This window comes from Talpa occidentalis, unplaced genomic scaffold (assembly GCF_014898055.3).
Source record: "Talpa occidentalis isolate TD23 unplaced genomic scaffold, MPIMG_talOcc4v2.1 talOcc4.10, whole genome shotgun sequence".
Lineage (NCBI taxonomy): Eukaryota > Metazoa > Chordata > Mammalia > Eulipotyphla > Talpidae > Talpa > Talpa occidentalis.
In genome coordinates, this window is record NW_023600993.1 from 106,547,939 (window position 1) to 106,574,406 (window position 26,468).

At 71.5% G+C, this 26,468-nt stretch overlaps 1 protein-coding gene across 8 annotated transcripts; it reads right to left on the minus strand.

Annotated features, from left to right (window-relative positions):
• Nucleotides 1–795: 795 nt before the first annotated feature.
• On the minus strand, nucleotides 796–23,022 carry ZBTB46 (zinc finger and BTB domain containing 46). 8 transcript variants are annotated; one of them, XM_054698713.1, is made up of 5 exons: nucleotides 23,011–23,022; nucleotides 12,462–13,430; nucleotides 9,073–9,357; nucleotides 4,337–4,512; nucleotides 1,053–3,224 (listed from the first exon to the last, which is right to left on the minus strand). In XM_054698713.1, the coding sequence occupies exons 2-5, from the start codon at nucleotides 13,396–13,398 to the stop codon at nucleotides 2,829–2,831; spliced, it is 1,794 nt and encodes a 597-aa protein (XP_054554688.1). In that variant the 5' UTR covers nucleotides 13,399–13,430; nucleotides 23,011–23,022; the 3' UTR covers nucleotides 1,053–2,828. The 8 variants fall into 8 exon arrangements, with proteins under 8 accessions (XP_054554695.1, XP_037357327.1, XP_054554688.1 ...); XM_054698717.1 differs by lacking the exon at nucleotides 23,011–23,022 and adding an exon at nucleotides 22,919–22,936; XM_054698724.1 differs by lacking the exon at nucleotides 23,011–23,022 and adding an exon at nucleotides 22,367–22,509.
• Between the last annotated feature and the right edge of the window lie 3,446 nt (nucleotides 23,023–26,468).

Consider the following 26,468-nt stretch of genomic DNA (forward strand, 5'->3'; position numbering starts at 1 on the left):
CCCGCCCTGCCCCTGCTGGAGCAGCCTGGGCCCCCGGAGCCGCTGCCACCCCCCGCGGTCAGGGCCTGCGCACCGGCCCTGCCCAGCAAGTTTGGTGCCAGCCTGAGGTGCATGTGTTGAGGAGGCAGGTGCCAGGCAGGGAGGGTCCCAGCCCACCCTTACCTCCCGGCCCCCGTGTGACCCCAGGAAGCCCCGAGGTGAAGCCAGGAAGTGCCGGAAGGTATACAGCTTGAGGGCCACGGCCTGTGGTGCACCGCCTGCCGCTGGAAGAAGGCATGCCAGCGCTTCCTGGGCTGAGCGGCCCCCACCCTCACAGCTCCCCCCCCAGCTTCTTTATGGAGATCAGCTCTCCCCTCTTCCTGGGCTGAACGAACCCGGGGACTCGGGCCGGGCTCCTGGCGCAGGTGTGCTGACAGCGGGGGTCAGGCCTGACCAGGGCCGCTGAAGATACCAGCCTCTTGCACTGAAGCCAAACCATGCAGCTCGTCCCCTGGGCCACTGGGTCCCCCCAGGTGGCCACCCTTCTGCCTGCCAGGCCGCGGCCTCGTCGAGGGTGCTCTTGGGCCAGGCGGGGCTTCTGCACCCTCTTCCGTGCCCACCTTGCCTCACTTCCCTCGAGCCCCGTCGCGAGCTCAGGGGTCTCATCTGGGCTGCCCCAGGCGAAGAGGAATAGCAAAGGTTGATGGATTTTCCAGATGCTGTGTCTGTCTTCTGTGGGGGAGGACGCGGGAAGCAGGAAGCCGGCGACAGGCCACCGAGGGCCGGGGCACCCGGCGGCCCCGAGGCCCTGTCCGCGGAAAACACACAGGCCGCACGCAAGCTGGAGTCTCCGCTTTATTGAAGTGGTCGCTTTGCCGAGTGTCTAAGCCAGCCCCGCAGCCAGAACGGGCACCAGTGGGGCCGGCGGTCTCCACCCCGTGCCTACAGAGAAGCGGACAGGAGAGCCGTGAACCCCCAAATGACCCCCAATATTAAACACATCTCCAATACAAACACAGGCGTATAATCATTAATATAAAGTCAATATAATATCGATTATTCCCAGGAAAAATCCACAGTCTCGGACACTGCCTCGTCTGCCGACAGCTTGAAAGCCTGTTGAGAAAATAAATAAGCGAGGGAAGCACGCGGAGCACCCCACCAGCAGCAGGCGGCGGCGCGGAGGCGGCTTCCCTGGCGAGCCGGTGCCGCGGGGCTGCGAGGTGCCGCCTTCCCCGACAGCAGAGTTCCAGTTTCTCGGTTTTCTTTTTAAAAACGAAGGTGTACAAAGTTGGGGAGCAGCAGGGTCCCGAGTCACCTCCCGGAGCCCAGCGGGGACGACAGGCCCCGGCGCGCAGGCCACCGCCGGGAGGACCCCGGGACGTCCCCTCCGCTTCGGGCTACAGACGCCAAGATGCAGACACGCAACAGTACAAAATGTGACAGGTAATCTACACTTTCCTCTTCGTAAAAAAATATTTATTAAGCATCGATTTAAAAAAAAATCAGTCACATAAAAAAGCCCTCCGTTCACCGCGCCCCCGCAGGCCCAGCCGTGGTGCGAGGCCCCCAGCCGGACCCCAGGGCGGGCGAGGTGGCGCAGCGGAGGGCGCGGGCGGGACGCGGCCCCCGCGCAGGCCGGCTTGAGGAAGAGACGCCCCTGTGGCACTAACAGCGACCCCCAAAAGGTTAACCTGGGTGGCCTGGAGTGGGGAGGAGCCGGGGGTCGGAGACAGCGAGACGCCCGGGCGCGGGCAGGACGGCCTGAGAGGCGCGAGCTCCAAGCCGGAGGCCCGGGAGCAGAGGTCCGGTCAGCAGCGCGTCTACCAAAGTCTGTTTAGAAAAGGGCTGGGGGGGGGGCAGGGACCGGGGTCCTCACTGGCCAGAGCCGGGCGAGCGTGTCCAGCGCGTGGCCCACCTCCCAGAGCCCAGCGGCGGGGGGTCAGCACGAACCAGGGCGGTGCTGTCCGGACGCCGCGCCTCACACCGCACACGTGGCTTTCTTTAAAGTGGACGTGGGGCCTCCTGCCAGGCCCCAGGCCGCCCGTGTGGGAGCAGGCTCATGGGCACGGGCCGCGGGGGGCCCCGCTCACACAGCCGGCTGCGGGCTTCCCTTCCCTGGCCCGGGAGGGCACCATCAACAGGTGGGCAGTGTCGCCCTGACTCGGCTCAGCCAGGGGGGAGGTCGGCCATGACAGGACGTCCCTCCAGGTGCACCGTCGCACCAGTGAACTCGGGCCTCGGACCGCTGAGGACACGGGTGGCCGGGGGGCGGGGAGCAGCAGGTAACGGGCCCAGCGTTAGCAGCACGAGGCGGCCCGGGTGCCGGAGGAAGTGCACCCAGCAGAGAGCCAGCCTGAGGTGGCGTGGGCCTGGGGGGCAGCCGCTGGCCCCTGACAGGTAGCACCTGGCCCTGGCAGGGCCTCTGCAGCGGGGTGGAAGCACCAGGGGTGGCAGGCCTTTAGGACGGGCACCTGGGCTCTGCTGGCCACCAGGGTGTGGGGCAGGCAGTGACAGGCGGGGAGGGCGGCCTCAGTTCTGGCCGGCCACGGCTCCCCTGGCAGTCAGCACCCCGGAGTGAGGTCTCAGGACCCCTGGGCACCCGACCAGGTGGCCTGACGTGGCCACAGGGTCACCCTGCCCTCGGGCACCGCCCTGCAGACGGGCAGGGCTGAGCCAGGTGCTCAGACCAGACCCAGACACCAAGGCAGCCCCTCCCAGTGCTCACTAGCCAGTGTGTGTCAGGGAGGGCGCACAGTAAAGGGGTCCCGGAGGTGGGGCTGCGAGAGGGGTCAGCCTGCCCTGCTGGTGGGCAGGGACCCCAAGGGGCGGGTACGGCGGACACGGCCCTAAGAGATCCAGGCAAAGTCCTTGTCTGGGGTCCCGGCGGGGCTGTGGGCACCCCCAGGGGAGTCCTCCTCATCCTTGTCGTCCATCAGTGCGTCTTCCTGGGCCAGCCCCACGTCCTCCTTCCACTTGGTCCCGTCCTCCTCCTCCTCCTCACCCAGGTCCTCCTCGCCCTCCCCGCGTGGGTCATCGGGGTCCTCCAGGTAGGGCCCGTCACCCGCGAAGAGCTCAGGGGAGCCCTCGGCGCCCCCACTGTCCAGGGGTCCTGCCGCGCCCCGGCCCGTGCAGTCAGCACACACCCCGTGCCGCCGTGAGCCGTGCCGGATGCCCACGCTGGCCGCCGACATGAACACCCGGCTGCACAGCTTGCACACATACTTCTTGTCCTTGCTGTGGACCTATGGGGACAGGCAGGCAGGGACACGGGGGCGGGGAGCAAGCAGGCAGAGGCAAATGATGTTTGGGAATAGGGTGGTCGGTGGGGGACGGAGGCAAGTGGGGACAGAGAGGCGGGAGGTAGACAGAACATAGAGTCAGAGGGACTCTCAGGGCCTGGCCCTCTGGGGCTGAGAGCTGGGCTGTCCCACAAGGAGGCAGAGGCCCCTCCTTGGTCTGAGGCCTGGGGAGCCCTGCCAGGCCCATGTCTTGGGCAGGAGACAGGACTGGGGGCGAGCCGTAGCACCCCGGCCTCCCAGCCCGTCTGCACGTGGGTGACAGCCCCCAGAGGTGCTGAGGTCGCCAGAGCCAGGAGAAACCCCGGCTGGTGGCCTGCGAGAGCGGCTTTTGTGGGCAGCATGCTAGGCCCCCCCAGGCCTCCAGGTCCAAACGAAACTTGGGGTGTCAGTGTGACCCCCGCCGAGAGGGGATGTGAAATGGGGGCAATGCGGAATGTCGCCGACCGCGCAAGGCCTAAGCTGGGCGCTCTCAGGAGGACTAGCTAGGGCTGTGGGAAAATTCCAGGCCAGGCCAATAGGGGCCGGTTCCCGCCACAAACAAACATGGACGTGGGGAAACGCTGGACTGCGGGTAACAGCACAGTCTGGCTTCTGTCCCCCCGCTTGCTGCGGCAGCTGCAAACTCCCAGGTGCGATTTTTGGCTTCAAAAACCCTTATCAGCCCTTCCCGGGGCTGCTCCCTGCAGGGGGACAGTCGCCCGCCCGCCCGCCCGCCCGCCCGCGAGGAAAGGCTTTTTCTAAGTCTGATTTAACGCGGGCCTGCGTCTGGGGGGGTCTCTACCACACGGGCGGGGAGCCCACCGCTGCAGAGCGGGGCCTGGGAGGTGCCAGAAGGGGGCGAGGCTTGGCCGAACTGGGCGCTGGGGGAGTCAGACCTGCCGGCCCAGACCACCGGGTCGGCACCCCCGGCCTCCGCGCGCCCCGGCCCCGCCCACAGCCCCGCCCCGCCCGCCAGGCCCGGCCCCGCCCCAGCCCGCCAGGCCCCGCCCCGCCCGCCAGGCCCCGCCCCGCCCGGCCCGCCCCGCCCACAGCCCCGCCCCGGCCCCGCCCCTCACCAGCGTGTGCCGCTTCATGTGCTCGCGCCGCGTGAACTTCTTCCCGCAGATCTCGCAGGGGTAGGGCCGCTCGCCCGTGTGCGAGCGCATGTGCCGCTTGAGGATGCACTGGTGCATGGCCGAGAAGCTGCAGTAGGGGCACTTGAACTTCTTCCTGATGACCGTGAACTCGTTCACTGCGAGGGCACAGGCGGGTCACTGCCCCGCGCCCCGCGCCCCGCGCCCCGCGCCCGGCGAGGAGCCGGCGCCCTGCGGACGGCGCGGGGCCCAGAGCTGCCCGCGGGGGGACGCGGGCCCCGACGACCCCCCTTTTTAGAACGCGCCCCTAAGACAGGCCGGCTCCGGAGGTCGGGCTGGGAGCCCTGGCCCTCGGGGCACAGGGAGCCGGGGCCGCAGCAGGTGCCCCGGGCCCGCCCTGGCCCACCGCACCCGGCGGGGCCCCGTGCTCGGAGCACCTGCCCGCGGCGGCGGCCGGGGCTCCCGGGTGCACGGCGTCGGCCCCGCGGCGGGACCCCGTCGGGCAAGGGGCGGCGCACCCCAAGAGCCCGAGGGGCGCCCTGGGGACAGGCCCCGCCCTCCCTACACCCCGCGGGCCCGGCCAGCCGCTCCCGGGGGCCCCCTCGCGCCTGCCGCCCGCACCCGCCGGCCCCGCCGCGCACGCCCCGAGACCCGACGGGCGCAGACCCCGGGGAGGACTCGAGCTCGGCGCCGGCGGGCGGGTGGGCTGGCCCGGCCCGGGGCACACAGCGGGCACCCGGCTCCCCGACCCGTCACGCGCCCCGCCCGGGCCCGCAGGGGCAGGTCCCACCCGCGCCGAGCCGCTTCCCTGGCCAGACGGCGCCCGCAGACAAGGGCAGCCCGCCAGGGTCAGCTGGCCCGGCCAGGCCCGCGGGGCAGGACGCCCGGGGCACGCACTGGGGTCCCGGCGCCCCGCGCTCCTCGCGCCAGCAACGTCTGGCGGAGCCGGCCGGGCTGCGGGCGCTCAGGCAGGGACGCACCTGACGAGTTAGGGCGACCCCGAGAGCCCCAGGGCGCAGCCCCGCCTCACGCTGGGCCCAGCAGCCCCGCAGCCTCTCGTGGGCCAGCTGCGGCCGGCGGCCCCGGGGCGCCCCGCAGCGGCCCTTCCCCGCGGGGTGCTGGACCCCAGGAGGGGCCAGTCACCAGCGAGCTCCGAGCTGCTTGGTGCCACATGGCCCGACCAGCCACGGGACTGAAAACTGGTCCAGCGGGCGCCTGGCTGCAGCCCCCTGAAGGATCCAAGCCTGCGGCCGGGTGGCCCTGGCAGGGGCGCGTCTCCCCACCGCCTGAGGGAGCCCAGTGCCCAGCCTGACGCCTCAAGGAGCTGCTTATCCGAGTCGTCCAACCCCACACAAAAGCTGTTAACTGGCGCCCCCAACCACTACCGCTCAGGGACCGGCAGGGGCATCCCCACTGGCCAGCGCTCTGCTTGTGCTCCTGGCGGGCACTAGCTGGGTGAGGGGCCACCCCTGTGGCCACAGCGACCTTTGTTTCCCATTGCACAACCCCCTGCTGTTCCTGCACCCCGAGGTCTCTTGGTTGTGCCCAGCGAGAACCAGACTGCCCCGTCCTCGGGGGGCTCTGCCCTGTGTATGGGCGCGGTGTTGCTGCAGCCCTTGGTGTGGGTGCTTGGGCTTTGGGCTGCTCTCACCCAGGGGCCTCCCAGCTGCCCGCCGGGCCTGTTTTGGGGTCACAGAGGGCGGGGCCGGCGTGGATCTTTAGCTGGTGGGCCCTGGACTGAGGCGTGGGGCTGTGGTGCCTCAGGTGTGTCTTGGGGGAACAGAGCTCATCTCTGCTGTTTCTGTGGGGCCCTGTGTGGGCCATGGGCCGGACCTGGCACTCGGCCCCGGGGGAGGTTGGCGGCTGGGGTGCCCACACCTGCCCGGCCCACAGCCAGGGACGTCGTCCTCCCAAGCCTCCCCCATGGCTCATAAGGTGTCTTTTCCTTTGTGGGTTTTTTTCCTTTGGTTCTATGGATTCTGACTTGAGTCCTGTATCAGATGCATTTGCCCTCGTCTGTGACCTTCACTCTCAATGGTTTCCTAGTGAGGAAATGAACCATCTTGGTGAAGTCCATCCCGCCAGTCTCCCACCACAGTGCTTTACGTGGACTCCTGCCACGATGCCCAGGCCAGTGCCCCAGGCCTTCCGGGGCTGGGCTTTTCACATCCAGGCCATGACCCAGGCGAAATTAACTTCCTTGCAGGGGTCAAGGCCCAGCTCTACCCTGGGATAGCTGATAACTTAGAACCACTGTTGAAAAGACTGCCCCCTGCTGACCCACAGACATGTGGCCACCACAGCTCCTCAAGTCAGTCGCTGCTCCCATGCTCCTTCCCGTACAGATCACCTCCACTGTCCTAGTGTTTGTGCCTTTTATCACGTCCTGAAGCTCACCGGCCAAAGTCCTTGCTGGCCCAGAGCAGGGACCGACCTCCACAGCTGGTCAATTCCAAGACATTATAAGGACACTGTCTGTGAAGGTGGTGAGTCCACCCCTGACCACCTCTGTCCAGTTCCCGCACTCAGGGTTCCACCCCATTTGCCCATGTTCCCCGGGACCAGGATCAGCCCTGTGCCCCAGAGCTGCAAGTGTCCCAAACAGCCACTCTCAGCCTGCCTGCTCTGCCTCCCGTTCCTTCCTGAAGGAAGCTGCTCCTGGCCAGGCTCCCAACTGACCCCAGTGCCCCTCAGTGGCCTGGCAGCACCTCTTGCTTCTAGGAGCCTGGGCATAAGCTGCCCCTCAATGACTGGTTTCCATGCTACATGTGTCCTAATATCCAAATAAGACAAGTGCAGGGCCCCTGACACCATGCTGGGCCTCTGCCTCTCCAAACACATTCAAAGGAGCTAGTCCACCACACTAGAGCCCAGTGGGCCCTGACGCGGCACTGCACTGACCCCACCGTCCTGGGAGGAGCCGAGAGCTTACATCAAGTCTTCTCTTCCACGGCCATAGTACAGCGTCTGTCATCCTCTCCCACGTTAACGTCTCGCAACATCAGTTTGCGGGACATTAGTCTCCTAGTAGTTTCTGAAGGGAGGTCTGCACCAGCTGCTTGATTATTCCCTGCACTCGGTGCCACCTTCCCTTCTGTTGTCTGGCTCTGGCACACAAGACACACTGACTGCTGTGCACGGCACCTTTGCTCACTGCCTCTAACAGTTTCTACATTATTCTGGGTTTTCTATATGCATGATCATGTCATCTGCAAATAAAAGCCATTTTCCTTACATGCGGGGCCCTGTGGGGTCTCTCAGCCACCTAACACCCTCAGGGGGTTGACTGTGTCCTTGGTAAGGATGGACGGCCCTGCCCCGCCTCAGAGTCACCATTAACCCCGGGGCTGACTACTGCGGGGGTCTTCTCCTTCACTGCGAATGTGGTGGATTACAGGGATTGATTTTGCAACTACTAAGCTAACCTTACGCTTCTAAAATAAGCCCATCTCGTCACAGGGCCTGTTCTATTAAACTGTAGGCCCAAAAGACACGACCGTCTGGCAGCCACCGGCTGACCTCACCTGAGCACATGTGCACCAGCAGGGCAGAGAGAGGCCCGAGACCCGAGCCAGCCGAACCCGAGGGCCATGCCCACCGGTGGAGGGTGCAGGGCTCCCACACCTCCCCGCCTGTCCCGACCCCAGCACTGACAGCTGCACGAGCCCGAACGCAGGGCGAGCCCAACACATCATCGCTCCTCCCCAGGCGTCCTCGGTGACAGAGCAGCCACGCAGGCTGGCCGGAGGGCCCCGGCCTCTCGGACACCTGTGGCTGCCGAAGCGCAGAACAAGTGTCCGGACCCCGCACCAGTCGGGAGCCCAGCGCTGGCCGCGCCCCACCGCCCTGCCCGCCCTCAGCAGGCACCCATCTGTAATGCTGTCTCTGGTCTGTCCCTGCACCCCGGGCCTGGGGCTGACATGAACGTCTGAAGTGAGGGGGCCCTGGAGGAACCACCACCCCCACGTTGCCCGGGCGCTCCAGCCACTGGGACTTGACTTGGCTGGAAACGGGGCGCTCTAGAGCAGGAAAGGGCCTGGGGGCTCCCGGCCACCCACCCTGCCGCCAGGGGCCGCCCGCCGGGAGACCGCGCAGGCAATGAAGACACCTGCTCAGGCCGCTCCGCCTTTATTAGGCCGATTCCAGCGCTCCGGCAGGAACCGGCCTTGCAGCCACAGAGACGCCGCCTTTAAGTGAGAGTGAAAATGAAAACAAAGGCGGCTCCAAGCCGACGTCAGAGCTGGTCGGCATCTTGTCCTTTACTCCATCCAGGGACACAGGAAACGTCGCGTCCACACACCAGCGTCCCTCGGCCCCTGGGCACGCGGTGCCCGGCTGGCCACGCCTGTGCAGGGCCTCCCCGGGCCCCGGCCGCGGGTGGTGGCAGTGCCCGGGCCGTCCACCCGGTGACCGGCTCCTAGAAACGCATGTGTGGCCAGCAGCACGGACGTGACCCTGCCCACTCCGGAGCGCTGGCCTCCCCTTGCGCGGGCCCGCGGGCACAGGGGGCAGAGGCCGCCGTCCCCGCGCCCCTCACTTGCCCGTGCCGGCCTGGGGGCAGCCGCAACGCCCACCCCGGCCCCGCCCCGCCTGGGACCCCGGCTCTGAGGCCTGCGACCTCCCGGCTGGGCCTCCGCCCCCAGCCCGCCAGCCCCCGCACCTGCTCGGCTCCTGGGACAACGGGGCGCACCGCACAGGAGTGGGGCGGCCGCACTTACGGGACAGCGAGTGGGCGCCCTTGGGCAGGTACTCCAGCAGCAGGGGGCTATCCTCCCCCAGCGCGTCCGCCTTCAGTGACAGCAGGCTGTTCTTGCTCATGAGCGCCGCCCGCAGGCTGGCCACGGCGGAGGCCTGGTGCAGCGCCTCGTCCTTCTCCGGGGCCAGCGTCTGGCCCAGGTAGCTGGCCTCGCCTCCCAGGAGACCCTCGTCCACGTGGGCGAAGAGCTCGACCCTCTCCCCGCGGCCGGCGGAGCTGCTGGCTTCAGGGGCAGTCAGGTCGGCATCTGGGGGGAGGGGACACACGTCAACATCGCCGCCCCCGGAGGGGACTGGGCACCGGCCAGGCGCTGGACCCCGCAGCGCCACCCAGATCACCCTGGAAAGGGGTCACGCCAGGGTTGGGGCTTTCAGGCCTCCCCCCCCCCCCCGATGGCCAAATGCTGAGTTCAGGACCAAAACTTTTATTTTAGACGTGAAGGTGAAAATGCCAGCAGCGCCATTTTGACTCTCCAGGAATATAAATCATGTCAGGTCCACCAGGAGGCCAAGCACTCAGTTTCGAGCAGTCCTGGGGCCCTGAAGGCATGTGGGCAGGCCTGCAGATGCCCCTGCCCACTCTGTGCCCCGATGCTGCCCCCCATGTGTCCCCCGCCCCGATGCTGCCGCACATCGCTTCGGCACTTCACTCTGGTCCCCACTCACTCAGCACCAGCTGATGCCCTGGTAGCCCTGACACCCCAGGTGCACCCCTCACCCCACCTGCTGCTGGGGGCCGCCTCCCAGATCTTGTCGGCTTCTTGTTAGCTCTTCTTTCCTGGGGTCCTCGCCCCCCAGGAGACTCTGGGAGCTCTCTGGGGGAAGAGCCCTATGCTCTGGTCTCCCACATGGGACCCCCAAGCAGTGCGCCCCCAGGCCTGGCCATGCGCAGCGGGTGCAGCCGCCCCCTGGACAGAGCTGGCCCCAGGATGAAGGGGCAGGACGCAGCGACGGCAGACACCCCAACCTCAGGCCCCAACCTTGTTGAGCCCACAGCAGGCAGTGGTGTCGCCCCCTTCCTACAAGGGCCAGTGTCCGCATGTTGAAAATCTCGCTCACTTATAGTCTCTACCTGAGGAGCGTTTACCATGAAAATAGAGAATTTTTAAGCAATTCGTCCAGATCGTCTGGTGTTAGCTGCAAAGCGGGGTTCACTGGGATAGCGGACCCCACAGCCCCAGGCGGACACGGGCCTGGGGGCCTGAGGACCTGAGATTTCCCCAAATCCCCCTGCTCGGGGTCGGAGAGGGTGGGGTGCTTGCTAGCTTTTCCTCAGGTGCCCCCTGCCTGGACCCGCGCTGCCCGCGGGACAGTGAGGCCTCAAAGGCCCCAAGGCCGGCAACCCAGTCCGGGAGTCTGTGGGGCGCCCGAGGGTGGGCAGGGCAGGCGGGCGGCGGGGAGGTGCGGGGTGCAGGGAGGCTGTGTCTGGGGACAGGCGCCACCTGGTCGGCGCGCAGCAAGGCCCTTCGCCTGCGCTCGCCCGCCCCGGGCCTCGCCCTCACCGCGGGCTCACCTGGGGGACGCGGACAGGGCGAGCCCAGGAGGCTGCGGTGCCGGCGGTGGCCTCGCTGCGACAGCGGAAGCCGGGGCAGGACACGCGTGTGGGCGGGAGCCCAGGGCGGGGCCCCCACGGCGCCCAGGCCTGGCGCACACAGAAGGCTCCCGGGGCGCCAGGCCAAGGGGTCCCCTGAGGGGCTGACCCTGCCGGGAGCGGCCGAGCCCCAAGGAGGGCGGGTCGGCTCGGGCGAAAGCCGCCCGGATGGAGACCAGGGGGCTTCCAGGTTGCCCGGGGCTCCTCGGCCCTGGCCCGGCGGGGCGGCGGGAGCCCGTGCAGGCGCCCCCCCCCCGCGCCCCCGCGCCCCCCCAGCGCCCGCGGGGCGGGTCTGGCTGCGAGGCCTGAGCCCGGCCCGGAGGGGACGGCGGCTCGGCCGGCCGGTGAGAAGCGGGCCGGGGCGCGGGGGCGCGGGCGGGGCCGGGGGCCAGAGGCGGGTGGGGCGCGAGGGCCCGCGCCCGGCAAGCGGGCAGGGGCGGCGAGGCGCCGGGCAGGGCCGCACAGGGCCGGCACTAGGGCGGCGCCCGGGGCCTCCGCGCGCGCGGCCGGCTTGGGACTGGGCCGATGGGGAGCCCGGCCGGGCCGGTTGGTGCGGAATGGCCCGATCAGCCGCAGGGTCGGGAAAACGCGCAATCAGGCGGGTGGGCGGGGCCTCCCGCGGCTGGAAGTGAGGGGCGCCGCAGGGACAGGGGCGCCCCAGGACCGGGAGCCCGGCCCGCGGGGGGGCGGGGGGGCGCGAGCCGCCGCGGGAGAGGAGAGGCCGGGGACGCCGCCGCCCCTCCGCCTCGCCCCGAGGGGAGGCCGCGCGCCCAGCAGCCCGCGGGGAGCTCTGCGGGGCGGCCGCGCCCCGGCCTGTCCTCGGGCCGCCACAGGCCCGCGCGGTACCGCGGGGCGCACCCGGCCCGCCCGGGCCGTCCAAGGGCCGCGGCAGAGGGAGGACCCGAGGCCGCCGGGGCCTCGGCCCAGCAGGGCCCTGTCGCGGGGCCGCCGACGCCTGCCTGGGGGAGCCCAGGCTCCGGGCACCGGCCGGGCGCTGCTCTGCGCGGGGTTGGGGCGACGCCTGACACCAGCCCCGCTGCCCTGGAAGGCGGGGTGAAGTCTGACGCGTCTTCACACCTCCGTCCCCTGGGCCCTCGGGCCTCCTGCCCCGTCACACTGCGAACCCGGGGCGCCCGGATCCACCACCCCAGCAGCGTCCAGGCGGGGCCCTGGGGGAGCCCCTTCGCACACACCGCCGGGCCAGCCTCGGCAGGGCAGGGCTTGGCCCCACCTGGCCTGGCGCTCGGCCGCCGCTGGCCGCGCACACCCTGGCAGCCCCTCTTCAAGGAGCTGCTCTGCTCTGGACCAGCCTCTGCCCCGCCAGAGAGTGCCCGGAGCGCTGGCCCGGGCCTGGGCGCCTCGCCGTGAGGCCCGCCTCCAACAAGCCAGGCTGCGCGCTTCCCCAGAGCAAACACCCTTGTGACAGGCCTGGAGAAGCTGCGGCGCGTGGGCGCTGTCAGCAGCGGGAAGAGCCCCCACCCCAGCCCCGAGGCCCGGTGAGGACACGCGGCCAGGGCAGGAGGCGCCTGCGGAGTCTGAACCAGCACCGAGCCCCGGGGCCCGGCTCCACGGCCCGCCAGCTCCGCTCTCAGGTTCAGTGTTTCATCCCTTAAAGCAGGTTTCCAGGCGCTGCGACCCCACCGGGGCTCCTGCCCGCCCAGCCCCCCGCGCCCACCCACCCGCCTGCAGAGCAGGGATCCCAGAGGGCCCGCCCACTGCAGCCCCAGGCTGAGCCCCACCCGGAACAAACGCGAGCCTTACTGGGGTCTCCGCCGCCGAAGGGCCACGCGGCCGCGGGGAGGAAGGGGGGCAGCGGGGAGCCGGCCCGGCTGTCCTCGTCGGCCTGCGGGGTGATGTGCCGCACGGTCTCCTTGTTTTTCCGATTCTTCCTCCGGCCTGTGGGCTGCCACCCGTCCCCGGGGGCCGGCTCTGGGAAGGTGCTCTGGGCCAGGCCGTCACTGGGGGGGGGCAGCTCACCCCCTGCGTAGTGGGGCGGCGAGGCCTGCTCCTCCTTGACCCGCAGGGCCCCGTAGCCCAGGTCACCGGGCCACAGCGGCCGTGGGGAGACCTCGCCGGGGCCCTCGGCCTTGGGCTCCGTGTCGTCCTTCCCATAGTTGCTGCCCCCCTCGTGGCAGCTGGCGATGGCCGAGTCCCCGGAGGAGTTGGTGGGGCTGGTGCGCCTAGCCAGCCACGGGGAGATGCTCCTGCCGGCCATCACGGCTGAGATGAGCGCGTCTGCGCCGCCACCCGCTGGGCCGCCGAGCTCGAACTCCGAGAGCTCGTCCGAGGCGTCTGGCTTGATACTGATGTCCAGGGCGGCCTTGATGAAGTCATGGCAGGCCTGCACAATGTCGGTCATCTGCAGAAAGCTGGCTGCAGACATCACCTCGATGACGTTCCTGCTGGTCAGTGCCAGGTGGGCCGAGTACATGAAGTCGATGATGGCCTTGAAGCCCTGAGCAGTGACGATGTCCAGGTGCGTGACCGTGGCCTGGTCGGATGCCTTCTGCACCTGGCAGTACAGCGTCTTGAAGTAGCGGCTACTGCCCAGCAGCACGTTCTTGTGGGCCTTGAAGACCCGGCCCTCCACCACCACGCTCACGTCGCACAGCACCCCGTGCCGCCTCTGCTCGTCCAGCTCCCGCAGCAGCTGTCGGTAGTGCGACGTGATTTCCATGTCTTCCGTCCGGTCGTTCATCTGGGATCCCAGAGTGGCCGCTTCTACAGACACTGTGTGGAGATGAGAGTTACTCATACTGCATCCTGCGCCCAGGCCGAGCCCGGCCAGAAGCACCCCAAACCAAGACCGGGCAGGGGACTCCTCCCGAAGCAACGCACCAAAACGCGGCTGCAGACCCATGAGGTGGGCGAGCAGACACCACGGCCTCTGCCCCGAAACCCCAGCCCGCTCCCAGCGCACCCCACACCTGCTCCCCCTGTGCAAGGGTGGGGGGGCTGACGCAGCTTAAGGGCAGACCCAGCTCTGCACGGCCGGAGCCCTGAGGCCTCAGCCCTGAGGCCGCCCAGGCCTCCCTGCTTCTCTGGGATGGAGGCAGGTGGACCCCCCACCCCGACCTCTCCTGTCAGCTCTCGCAGCGTCCCCCCTTGCAAGGACAACACTCGTGCCGGTCCGGCCCCACTGAGGGGACCTTGTCAGCCCCCTAAAGACGCTGCCTCAGAGTCAGGTGCGGCCTCAGCCAGGAGGACTCGGCCATGGCCCTGGGGACTCTGCCCACAGCGCCCAGAGACACGCCCGCTGTGCGTCCGGATTCCTCCCACCCCAGCGGCTGGCGCCGAGCCGTTTAGGGGGAGCGGACAGGCCGGTGGAGACGCTCCCTCACCCCCTTCCTCGTCTTTCCAGCCCGCCCACCACCAAGCCCACCGCGCCTGGCGCCGCTGGCTGGCCCAAATCGCCCCTAAGAGGCCTTTCACCGCTGGCCACTGGTCGGAGGCAGCCACGGGGACCAGACCCTGAGGGAGGGGCCGGGAAGGGTGGGCGCCTGGGGTGCTCTGGAGGCCCCAGGCCCTCTCTGCTGTTATGGGCTGGGGCAGGCAGGTTTGCATCCCAACCTGTGGGGCGCCACCCCGGGAAATAGCCCCAAAAACTAACTTGTTCAAAGTTGTTCCCAATGCAGCAACTGAGAGCAGAGAAGAGAACCCCACGTGCTCAGAGGACAGCCCCTGAAGTGAACAGGCAGGACCCCAAAGCCCTTGATGGCGCGTGGGGGCCGGCGGGCCCTCCAGGCTGTCTTCTCAAACCCCCACTCCCCCCAAAGCAGTTCCACCCTTAGAGACGCAGAGACACGGGGCGCCCAGCAGAGGTTGAGACGCCAGGCGCGAGCGGAGCTCAGCGTGGGCGGGAGACCCGCAAGCTCTCGCTGGTCTCCATTGGGTGCAGGCGGGGCACCGGGGCAGGGCGGGATGCCCCAAGGCCGGTCCACAGGGCAGGGGTGGGGAGGGACACAGGCCTTGCTCCACCCGTGTTCCACAAACTTCCCAGCGGGCCTGAGAGCCCCCCAGAGTGAAGGGTCCGAGGGTAGCCCCAGAGCTGCAGAAGTGCTGGGGGCGCCGTGACCAAGACCCAGACAGGTGCCCCTCCCACCCCCCAGGTCCAAGAAGTGGCCAAAAACAGGCCCCTACTCTGACCTCCGAAGAGCAAAGGGAAATTCCTGGGGCCTGGGCCTCTGGGGGCACAATGGCCACTTCCTCCTGCCCCAGGCCTCCTGGAAAGCGCAAGCTCTGGAGGAGGGGGTGCCGGCCAGCCCACCACAGGGCCGCGGCCAGCCCAAGGCCTGAAGCAGGAAGCCTGGGCAGGACACAGGGGCCGCGCGCAGAGGCAGCCACACCCCCGCCCTCGCGAAGCTGGCAGAGGCTAGTCCAGGTGGGGACGTCAGGCACAGCACACGGTGCTGCCCAGCCAGGCCTGGCCCCAGGCGCAGGACGGTGACCGTGTCCATGGGGTCCTTGCAGACCAAGGGGCAGGGGGTCGTTGGGGGCTGCCCCACCGTGGCGCAGACCGGCAGTGAGGAGCCACCACAGGTTGGCCTGCTGAGCCCTGCCACCCGGGGCAGGGCGCTGGCCTCCGGGAGGGTGGGCGTGTGCCCGGTGTCCGGTGACTGCCCAGGAGCACACAGTGCCCAGGGACCCGCCATTTTTTACTTTTCTGTTTCTCCCCGTTGTTAACAATTTCCAAGCAGTTCTTCAAAACGAGAATGAGCGTTTCACGCAGAGCAAAGCGGGGCCCCGCAAGGGTGCTCCTGTCCACACGGCACAGCAGCGCCAACGAGGAGAGGCAGCAAACGGGGCCGCGACGGGGCACAGGACCTGGGGGCCTCCAGTCGGCACGTGGAGTCCGCACCCCCACTCAGCCCACCGGGCGCTGGAGGACCGAGGCCCAGCGGTGCAGTCCACCTTCCAGAGGCTGCAGAGAGGCCAGCCCCAGAGCAGACAGACCCGACGGGGTGGAAGATGCGACGGTGCCCCCCACGCTCAGCGGGCACAGCAGCGCCCCAGAACCGGACCCTGGACTCATCGAAGCTCCGGGGACTCCCCGAAGCCCATGCCCGGCACGCCCTCGGGGCGGAGGGCTCAGGGAAGCAGGACGTCCGGGTCTTCACGGCTCGCTGAGCAGCAGGCCGGCCCCCGCATCTCTCCTCCTGGGCCGGTGCCCACTGCACAGCTCTGGGGAAAACAGGGTCCAGAGCACCCGCGCCACGTGCCGCTGACCCACAAGACAAGGACAGGGAGCCTAGGGCCGGAGCCCGAGGTCGTACCCCGGGCCTGGCACTGCCTCTGCCCCCCGCCTGCCCCTCACCGGGAGCCCCCTCTAGGCCCGGAGTCCCCACCCCCACCCCGGGCCTGGCGCCCAAGCGGCTGGGCTGCGCTCGCGGCGGTCTACATGGCAGGTCCGTTTTAGGAGAGGACGTGGCCCTGGCCAGGGCTCCGCCCAGGGCGAAGTTGTCACGGCAGAGGGGGGGCTTCTTTAGAGACTGGGGCCTCGGGTGTGTGTCGGGCCAAGCGCCCCACGTCCTTGGGGGACGAGGACCCCAGACAGCCAGAGCCAGACCCGCCCTAGCAGCCCACAGCTGGCCGCTGGTTTCCGGGCCACCGGGGAGAGGGCAGGTCCTGCTGCCCAGGGACGTGGGCTCCCTCCCGGGGGCCAGTTGGGCAGGGTCCCCCTCTACGAGGGCCGCTGAGCGGTTCCACTTCCCTCCGAATGCTCCACGCGGCCGTGAACTTCCTCAAGGAAGGACACCGCTGCCCGGACGCTGGCCTCAAGGAAAATGGGAACAGAGAAGGTTCCAGCGGGGAGGCACCCAGCCAGAGGCCCGCCCGTCCAGCGCCCCGTGAGCGCCCAGCCCGGCCCTGGGCCTCCTCCTCCGTGCAGGGGCTCAGCCCCCACACCAGCTAGTCTTCCAGGGGCCGGCCCCTCCTAGCTCCCGCCCTGGTGGCCACACAAGCTGCTCCTGACCAGACGCCCCTCTGTGGCGGCTCTGGGGGCAGCGGGCACAGGCGGGCGACCGCTGGTGTTTCCTCCCCCGGCAGTCAGGGCTGGGCGGCCCTGGCCCGAGACCCCCCCAGGGCCTGCATGTCGCCCCTGTGGGCGGTGGCCATGCTGCAGGGCGTGTCCACCTCCGGGGCAGCTCTGGGCACTGACGACGCTCCGCCTGCCGCCGGGTGCCGGGGCCTCTTCCCACCCCCCAGGGAGTGTGAGGGGGCGGGCGGGAGGGCAGCCCCCAGCCCCAGGCTGCTTCCCGGGCAGTTCCAGACCCCTGGAGGGAGGTAGAGCGACCCCACCCGAGCTGGTCACGAGCACAGCTCAGAAATCAGTCTCGTGGGCAGACGGACGCGACAGAAACGCCGCCCACAAGCAGAGGACGCGGGGCCGGGGGCAGCACTCCAGGCCACCGGGCAAGAGAGCCAGGGGAACCCGGGCAGGAGGGGGGCAGCTCGCCCAGACTCACGCGCCGCCCGGCTGGGAGAGCCGACTGCAGCTGCCCGGGGCCCCGCGCCTGGCCCGAGGCCCTGCCCGCTGACCCCGGCTCCGCGGAGCAGAGGCCAGAAGGAGCCTGCGGACCTGGGGCTCCGGCGCAGGGTCTCCCCCATGGCCACCCCTTCATACCAGACGCCCCCCCGCCCCCGCCATGGGCTCACCGTCCTCTCTTAAGCACCGTCACCCACGCCCGGCCACACCAGCGGGCCCCGGTGCCTCCAGGCCCCCAAGGGCACGTGGCCTGCGGCCGAGCCTGTCCCATGAGGCTGAAGGGTCGAGGCTGCCCACGGCCAGCTCCGCACATGGATTCTATCCCAGACCACGCTGCCACCGATTTCCCAACCCTGTCACGGCGCCGAAAAATATTTACTTGCTCCCTAATCAAGCCAGAGCCGGAAGGTGCGGCGGCAGGTGCTGAGCGGGAGGCAGAGACCCCAGTGCCAGGCCCTCCCTGGGCGGCGTGGGGAGAGGGGAGGCCGGTGAGCGCCCTGCGGGGCATGTTCTGCCACCACAGCGAGGCCAAGTGTGCACGTGGGGCTTCGGCCAGGATAGCAGGGACTGGGGGAGGCGTGCACAGCCCCAGCTGGACAGTCCACACCAGCTGGGGGAGGCGGAGGACCCGGGACCGAGACTAGGGCCAGGCAGCGAGTTCACAGACCACCAAGTCTCGGGGCCTCCGCAGAGGCCGGTGGCCCCACACTGAGGCCAGGCCGGCAGCGGCAGCGGGGACCCTCTCTGGCGCCCAGGGTTAAACAGGTGAGCTCTGAGCCGGGGCGAGCGGGTCAGGACGCGAGGGCCGGGCAGGCGGGTGCAGCACCGGAGTGGGCCAAGAGGGCGCAGCCGCTTGGCCCTTCCTCCCGCCCTCCCCCAGCCTGGGCTGCTGGGCACCAAGGGCCAGCGGGAGAGCGGAGCGGGCCGCGGCGCCCTCGCTCGCTCGGGCAGGTCGCAGGCTCGGATGGAGAACAAAGCTTGGCGCTGAGCAGCTGCCCCAGAAACACGGGCCGCAGGGACAGGTGGCCCAATTTCCCTAATTCGCAAGCCCCACGCGGGACGGTGGTGGTGGTGCCCGTGCGCCCGCCCGGGGCCCCTGCTTCCTCTGGAGCCTCCGACAGCCGCAGCAACTTGGGGGGGTCACCAGCTCCGGGGGTCCCGGGGTGACCGAGTGGGGACGTGGGGCATCCACAGGGCTGGGGCCACGGGTGCCAGTGCTGAGCCCGAGAGGGGCTGCGGGCCGAGGGCTGGGCAGAGTCCACTGAGGGGGACAGCCCACCCGAGAGTGCGCCTAGCCGCCTGGGTCTCCCTTCCTGGGCCTGCCGGGCGGGGGACCCCGCCTTTCCGAGCCCCCCACTTCCCACAGAGGACCCCCACCGTGACCCTCCCACGCCCCCTTCCCTTCCAAAAAGACATGAAAGTAACCCGCGGCTTTTGAGGGGACGGGATGCTCGGGCGCCTGTGGAAACCTGCAGCAGCTTCTGCTGGCTGCACCGCGACGCGTCCTTCGGGGAGCACAGGGCACCCCAGAGCTCGCACCTCGAGCCCCGAGGCTGTCAGACCCGCCCCGCCGGAGAAGCAGCGCGCTCCGCTGTCCCCGAAGCCGCCCGGGGCTGCTGCCGACGCGCCTCTGCGCCCGGGGGCTGCGGAGCGGAGCCGGCCCGGAGCCGCCGCCCCCACGCGGAGCCGCAGGTGCGCCCGCCGGGCCGCGCAGCCGGCGCCCCCCACGCGCTGCCGGGCGGCGCATCCCGTCAAACTTTCTTTTGTTTATTCGCGGGCGTCGGGAAAGCCCCGCGCTCGCCCCGTCCGGGCTGCGCCAGGCGCCGGCCCGCCCGCCCGCCCGCCGCGCGCCGCCGACCCGGCTCTCCGCGCGGGGACCCCGGCGCGCCCGCCCGGGACCCGCCGCGCCCGCTGCGCCCCCGCGGGCCGCGCGTCTGTTTACGGAGAAACAAAGGGCGGCCGGCGCGGACCCCGCTCCTCCCCGCGCCGGCCGCCCCGCGCGCCCCGCGCGCCCCGCGCGCCCCGCGCCGCCCCGCGCGCCCGGCCGCCGGCCCGGGGTGGAGACGCGGCGGCGCGGCGCGGGGAGCCGAGCGCGGGCCGCTCCCGGCAAACTCGGCGCGGGCGGGTCCGGGCGCAGCTCCCGAGCGGGCGGGGGGCGCGGGCGCGGGGCGGGGGGCGCAGGACGCCCCGGGCCGCCCCCCGGGCCGGCGTTGACGCAGCAGAAACCGCCAGCTGGAAAACCCCCGGGGCCGGGGGGCGCGCGCGGGAGCGCGGGCCGGGGCGCGGGGCAGCCCCGCCGCCCCCGCTCCGCCGCCCCGCGGGAGCCCCGCGCCCGCCGCCCGCCCCGCCCCGCGCGCCCGGGAGCCGAAGCCCGGCCGGGCGCGGCCGCCGCCCCCAGCCGCGGCCGGGGCGCCGATCGCCGCGGGGAGGGCGCCCCCGCGGGGCGGGGCGGGGCGGGGCGCGGCGGGCGGCGGGCGCGGGGGCGCGCCCCGGCCGGAGCGGCGCCGGCCCGCCGCGGCCCGGCCCGGCCCGGCCCGGCCCGGCCCGGCCCGGCCCGCCGCGACGCGCCCCCGCCGCGCGGACAATGAGCCGCCCGCTTACCTGTGACCCCATGGGGCGCGGGCGGGCGGCCGGGCGGGCGGGATCCGCCGCCGCCGCCGGGAGCGCCGCTGCGGGCGGGTGGGAGCTGCGGCTCGCCTCGCGCTCCGTCCGTCTGTCCGAGCGTCCGTCCGTCAGGCCGGCGCGCGCCCCCGCGCCCGCTCCAGCCCGGCGGCCCCGCCGCCCGCGCGCGCCCCGCCCGCGGCCCGACCCCGCCCCCGCGCGCGCCCGGCCGCCGCTGATTGGCCCGCGCCGCGCCCCGGCCCGGCCGCCGCCCCGGGCCCCGCCCCGCCGCGCCGCCGGCCCCGCCCCCCGGCCCCGGCGCGGCGCGGCGCGTGGGGGGGGCGCGCCGGGGGTCGCTCGGCCCCCGCCCCCCGCGGCGCCGGACGGCGGAAGTGCGCGCGCGGGGCATTGTGGGAAGCGGCTCCGCGGCCGGCGGCGGCGGGCGGCGCGCGGGGGGCTCCGGCTCGCGCCCTGCCCGGGGCTCGGCCGCCGCGCGAGGGGCGCGGGGGCGCGAGGGGGGCGCGGGGCGGGCCGGCCCCGGGCCCTGCGGGCGGCGGCCCCGGCGTGGCCCGCGCGTGGGCGCCCCGGACCGCCCGCGCCCCGCGCCGCGGCCGGCCCCGCGCCCCGACGCGCACTTGCGCCGCGCGCGTCCCGCGAACTTCGCGGCTCCGGCGGCGGCGGCGGGCGCCCCACGGGCGTCCCCCCGGGGCGGGCTCCGGGCCGGCCCCGCGCGCCGCGCCGTCGAGGGCCCCGCGCGCCCGGGCAGGGGCGCCCCTGGGGCGGGCCGCCCGCCAGCCCCGCGCCGGGCTCGGCCACCTCTGCGGCGCGGGGCGGCCCCGGCGCCCTCCCGCCACGGCCGCGGGTGCGGGCCCCGCCGGAGGGGCGCGCCCGGGTGGCCCCGCACGCCCCCGCGCGCCGCGCCGCGGGCCGCGCCCCTCCGGCCCCAGCCCGCGCCGGCCGCGGGGCGGGAGGCGCGCGCGCTCCTCGCCGGGCTGCGCGGGGCCAAGGCCGCCTGGCGGGGGGGCGGGGCCCACTGGGGAGGCGCCCGGGCCCCTGCGCCCTGCCTCCCGCGGGTTCCTCGCCAGGTGGGGGGCGCGGCCGCAGGGATGCGCCCGGAGCTGGGGAGCGGCGCGCCCGGCGCGGTGGAGGAGGGCGCGGGGCGCGGGCGCCTCTGAGGACTCGGCGCGGCGCGCGGGCTGCAGCGCGATCAAAGGCCTGGGCGCGCCCCTCTGCGCGGGCGCCTGGAAATGGCCGTGCGCGCCTCGCCCACTCCCTGCCTGTGCCCGGGCGCTGCTGCCCCTCCTGCTGCCCCTCCTGGCCTTCTCCAGGGGGCCCTCTCGGCCACACCCCTCTGGGCTGAAGCTCCAGCACCTCTGGAAGCCTCCACGCCCGGGGGAGCCCCTTTGAGGAGACCAGCCAGTGCCCCTTTGAGGAGACCGAGGGCATTTTCCACAGCGGCCCCCCACTTGCCGGGGTGCGGGCTGCCCTGCCAGCCCGGGAGGCCAGACCCCATTCCAAGCCTGCGTCTCCACTGTGCCCGGGTCCCTGCCTGCCAGCCTAGGGCTTCCCGCCCGGCCCTTGCTGGGCTCTTGCACGAGTCTGGGGTCCAGGGCCCCCCACCACCTTGCCTGTTTGGTGACAAGTGGCGGCTGCCCCAGCCCCACCTGTATTGGGGACCTACAGTCCCATCTTTCTGCTCCAAGAAACAACGGCAGGCCAGGCCGCTGGACACGAGCGGCCCAGAGCGGCGGAGGCAAGAGCAGCCCCAGAGCCGGGGGAGCTGCACCTGAATCCCCCTCGCGGGCCTGTGGGACCCCAGAGGTGCGGGGAGCCACACCTGAACCCCCCACCAGCCCCAGGGACCCGCAGCAGCAGCCTCGGCAGGGCTGCAAGGGAGAGGGGCTGGGCACGGCCTGCACGGGCTGGTGGGTGCTGGGCTGGGCCCCCTCGGCAGCGCCTGCAGCGGCCGGGCTGCGCTCAGAAGAGCCTCCTGGCAGTGGACGCCAGGCTGGGCGTCAGAGCGTCCCCTCCAGTGGCTCGGCATGGGTGGGGCCTCAGCGGGGCTCTGACCGAGGCCCCCGCTCTGGAGCCGGGGGAGCCCGCAGGTGGGTGTCGAGGGCCCTGCGGTGGAGAGTGGCGGAGAGCTAGGGGGACCCCTGGCCCACGGCCTGCAAAGCGGTGGTCAGCAGGCAGCGGGGGCCAGCATGAGCCTGTCTCAGGGACACCCCAGGCCTGCGGGGTCTGGGGTCTGGAGAGAGGAGTCCGCAGCACCTCACCCCACCCACAGATGCCAGAGTCTGGGGCGAAGGCCTCGGGCAGCCATGGGGCTGGTGAGGCCCCCAGAGGGTCCTGGCCCAGCCCCTGTACTCAGCCTCTGCCTGCTGGGCTCGCCTGACCCCTGCGGGGAGTGGACCCCAGGCTCTGACGCCCCAGAGAGCAGACGGGCCTGTTTGGGGAGGGGCAGCCCGAAGGAGCTGTGGGCAGATCAGAGGGACAGCGGGTCGGGTCGCAAGCCCCACGCACATGCTCCTGGGCGGCCCCCCCTTGCCGGGCCTTCACCCCACCCACTTCTTCTACCCACCCCAGGGTTTCTGCGCGTCTTCGCCGCATCTCTGGTCAGGAACCCGCCTGTTTATTCGCCAGCCAGTGGCATTGCTCAGCCGTTCCCATGGCAACAGCCCTGGAGTCCTGCCCCCTCCCAGGGAACTGCCCAGAACCTGTCCCTGCCTCTCTCAGCCTCTGCCCATCTGGACCGCAGGAGGCGAGCCTGAGGGCAGGCCGGGCGGGCGCGGGGGCCAACGGTGTGGGCACCGGCCACTCTCTCCACATCACGCCGGTCCTAGGGGACGGGAGGCCCCCCCAGCAGCGCGCCCCGCCCACAGCGCGGAGGCCACTCGCCCAGTCCGGGGCAGCGCCGTGGACGCTGGGCCTGGCTCGGCCCTGCCTGGTGCCAGCTGGCCCCGCACTGTTGCCCGGCCTCCCCAGCCCTCCCTCCAGAGCCCTCCCGGCCAGGGGCTACCTGCCAACCCTGGGCGCCCCACCCCACCGTCCTCCGGGCCTGCGCCCCTGCCAAGACCCAACTGCCGCCCAGCTGCCACCGCCAACTGTCGCCCCTCTCATTCCAAGCGCTCACCCCCAACCGTCCTTCCAGAAGGCCCCTGCCAACTGCCAGCCCCTTCCTTCCTGAGCCACCCCCGGGCCAGCGCCAGGGCCCGCATTCCATACCTGCCTCCAGGATGGCGGCCGCACCTGCCGAGGCCGGGGTCGCCGGGGTCAGGGGGCAGAGGCAGGAGGTCCCGGGCGCCCGCGGGCGGGGGAGGGGGTTGAGAAGGGAACAGGCCGGAGCAGGACAGGAGGCTGAGGGCAGGGCGCCCGCGAGCCAGCTAGCTGGTGGGGCCGCCAGCACCGGGGTCAGCACGGGGGCCGGGGGCCGGCACCAGGGTGTCCTAAGGGCCGGGCACTGCGCCGCCTGACCACTGACCTGGGCCCCGCCTGCCACAGTCAGGAGGGCACGTGGCCCCCCAGCCGTCCACTGGTCACCCCTCGAGGATAGCCCCAGGGGTCCGGCGCGGGGCTTCCTCCCGTGTCCTGGCCCCCCGCCAGCAGGGGCCCCTCGTCGCTGGACCCCACCCGCCCCCTGTGTGGGCCAGACCTCCGCCTCCCTCCTCCTCCCTCCCGCCTGTTGGTCCTGGGCCCTGGGCAGGGCCGTCTCCTGGACCCCGCCCCCCTCCCACCTCTCCCACCGCCGCAGACCCGGGCGCACGCCCAGGAGGCCCAGCGCCCACGGTGGGGGCCTGAGGCTGTAACCCCGTTGCCCTGGGCTCTGGAAGCCGAGGCCACAGAGGACCAGCCAGTCGGGCCGAGCAGGACGCTGCCCCGGTCCGGAGGGACGCGGCTGCCCCAGGCCAGTGTGGGGCGCACGTCCAGAGGGCGAAGGCTGCAGGTGGCCAGGGCGTGGTCCCGGAGAGGGGGCCGCGCATACCTCTGGGTGCCGGCTGGGGCAGGCGTGGGGCCCCCGTCCGCCTCCTGCCCCGCAGGGGGCACCACCCTCCCGCCAGAGGAGGGTCTTCTGGGGTCCCCTGGGAGGCATGGCCGACCGGGCCCTGCCCTGTGCAGCGCCAGCTGTGGCTGGCCCTCGACCCCCTGACTGGGCAGTGCCGAGTGACCCGTGGGCGGCCGCACCGGGCCAGCATCCTGGAGCCCCGATGCTGGACTGGGCAGGGCGAGGGGGGACGGGGGCCTCTTCACAGAATGAGTCCGGGAGGAGCGGCCTCACAGATGGAGCTGGTGCGGGCTGGGACCCCGGGCAGGGCGTGAGGGCAGCTGTGCCCAACACCACGGCCCCGTCTGCCCGCAGAGCCACGCGCTAGGCAAGCCCAGGGGGCAGCCTGCACCCCCACTGCAGGGCCGTGGAGGGGCGAGGGGCAGCTCAGCACCCTCCTGCCGTGTGGGGCATGGGGTCAGGGACACTCCGGGTGGAGGGGGGCGCCCCTCGAGTGTGACTTCCTGCGTCTCCAATTGTGGGGGAAAGAGACGTTTATTCCTAAAGGGCTAAAGCTCCAAACCCCAAATACCCCCTCGGGCTCCAGAGTTGGAGCCAAGCAGCCTGTCAAGGTTCTCCTCAGGCCCACCCAGCTTTGGGATTGGGGTGCGCCCCCAGAGCCCCAGCGGCAGCCCCGGGAGGCGTGGCCTGTGGGGTGCCATGCCCATGCTGCTTGTCCCCACACCCAAGGCCCCACGACGCTGTCCTTGCCTGGAGTCCCATGTGGCACAAGGGCCATGCGGCCCGGCCCCCGTGCCACCTTGGAGGAGCACACTGCCTTGGGGGAGCGCGCCGCCTTGGGGGAGCACGGCTGCCTTGGGGGAGCACACCGCCTTGGGGGAGCACCAGTGCCTTGGAGGAGCACGTCGCCTCGGAGGAGCACCGCCCGCTGCACCCCTGCCTGTCCTGCTCCTCCATACTCGCCCCCGAGGACGCCGTCCCCTGAGGATGCGCCCCAGTCCTGGCCCCTGGATCTGGCCTGCAGGACACAGCTGCCCCCCCAGAGGCCCTGCCTGGATGGCTCTTGCTCGGCCTGGTCCTGCATTGCTGGCCTGTCTGCCCCCACCCTGTGCCCCACAAGGGCAGGGTCATGTGTGGGTTGCTCTGCGTCCTGAGGGCTCAGGGCCATCCTGACCAGAACTGGGATCACCCCCAGCCGAATGGCAGCTCCTTACTCCTCTGGTGTCCACCGGCACCCACAGGGCCCACCTGGAGCTGGGTGCTGAGCAGGGAGGGGCACAGCTGGGCCTAAAGTGGACCTCTGCTGGGGTGCTGCGCGGGCAGGATGCGGCTGGCCCCACACTCCGATGCCGTGTACCCCTTCTTCCTGTTGGGGCTCGGGCTGGGGTCACCCTGGACGTCAGGTGTGAGCTGCCCCAGAGGCAGCCGGGGCCAGGGGTCCACCGGGCGCTGGAGCAGCGGCACGGGACAGTGGACAGTGCTGGAGTGGTCCTTTCAGGGACCCTGGCCCCCAGGACAGCTCAGGAGGGTCTGAGGGAAGCCAGGGCGAGGGTCGGAGGGCTTGGGGCTCTGGCAAGGCCAAGGAGGGCGCCCTGCCCAGGGTGCAGTTGCTGGAGAGACCACCCCATCCGATTTCACCACCAGCTCAGCCTGGCCAGGGCCCAGGGGACCCGCACCTATCCCGGGCGCCACGGGGGATCCGGCGCAGGCGTGGGCCCCCCTCCATGGGTGCGGTGGTTTCGTCAGCAGACACAGGAGGCCTTATCAGACCGCAGGTTTTCCTGAGGAAGGAAGGGCGGTGTGCCTCCGGGATGGGCCCTCCCCGGGCGCCTGGCTGGGCGGGCACGCAGCTCATCTCCCCGGGGTAGGACAGTGTTCCCTGGGGGACCCCAGCCTGAGCCCAGCCCCTCCAGGGACAGACACTCTCTCGAGGACGGAGAGGCCTGGGGAGCTGAGGTCAAGCCCAGACCCTGGCTGTGTGCCCCGAAATCACAGGCGGCTGAGCAGGACACAGGAGCTGCCCCTCGTGCCCCGCCCGGTCCTCAGGCCTGTGAACAACTCTGCACCCCACTGTTCCCAGGGTGCCAGCGGAAGCCTGGCTGGGGACCTCAGAAGCACATGGCAGAAGATCCAAGCTGCCCTGGAAGAGCGGCACTGGAGAACCCAGATACCCCCATGGGGGGGAGGGGAGCCTCTGCGGTGTCGGCCAGCGACACCCGGGAGGCCCCGGCCCACCGCACCGGCGCGAGGCGCCTGGGATCGGATCTGCAGCTGTGACCCTGCCAGAAAAAGCTGGAGGCACAAGCCCTCGTGGCCCTCCTGACGCTCCACTCCCCGCGGCCCCTGGGCCTCAGGGCAGGCGCCTGGGGGAGGCCCATGGCTGCGCGGAGTGGGCAGGAGCCAGCCCACAGGCCAGGGTCCTGCGGCCCCACCAGTGGGGCCTGGGGGTGTGGGGCCGCCTGCTGCAGACAGGCCCCGGCCGAGGCGGGCCAGGTGCCCCTTCCTCCCCGCTGGGGCGCTACCCCTTCCGCTCCAGAGGCCAGGGGCTATATTTAACCTCGCAGAGCGCTGGGAGCAGGGCTGAGGGGGAGCCCTGCAGCTGCCGCCGCCGACCCCTTTGGGGTTCAGGCTTTCTGGGGGGCTGATCCGCACTGACCACGGGGCGGGGGGGCTTCAACCA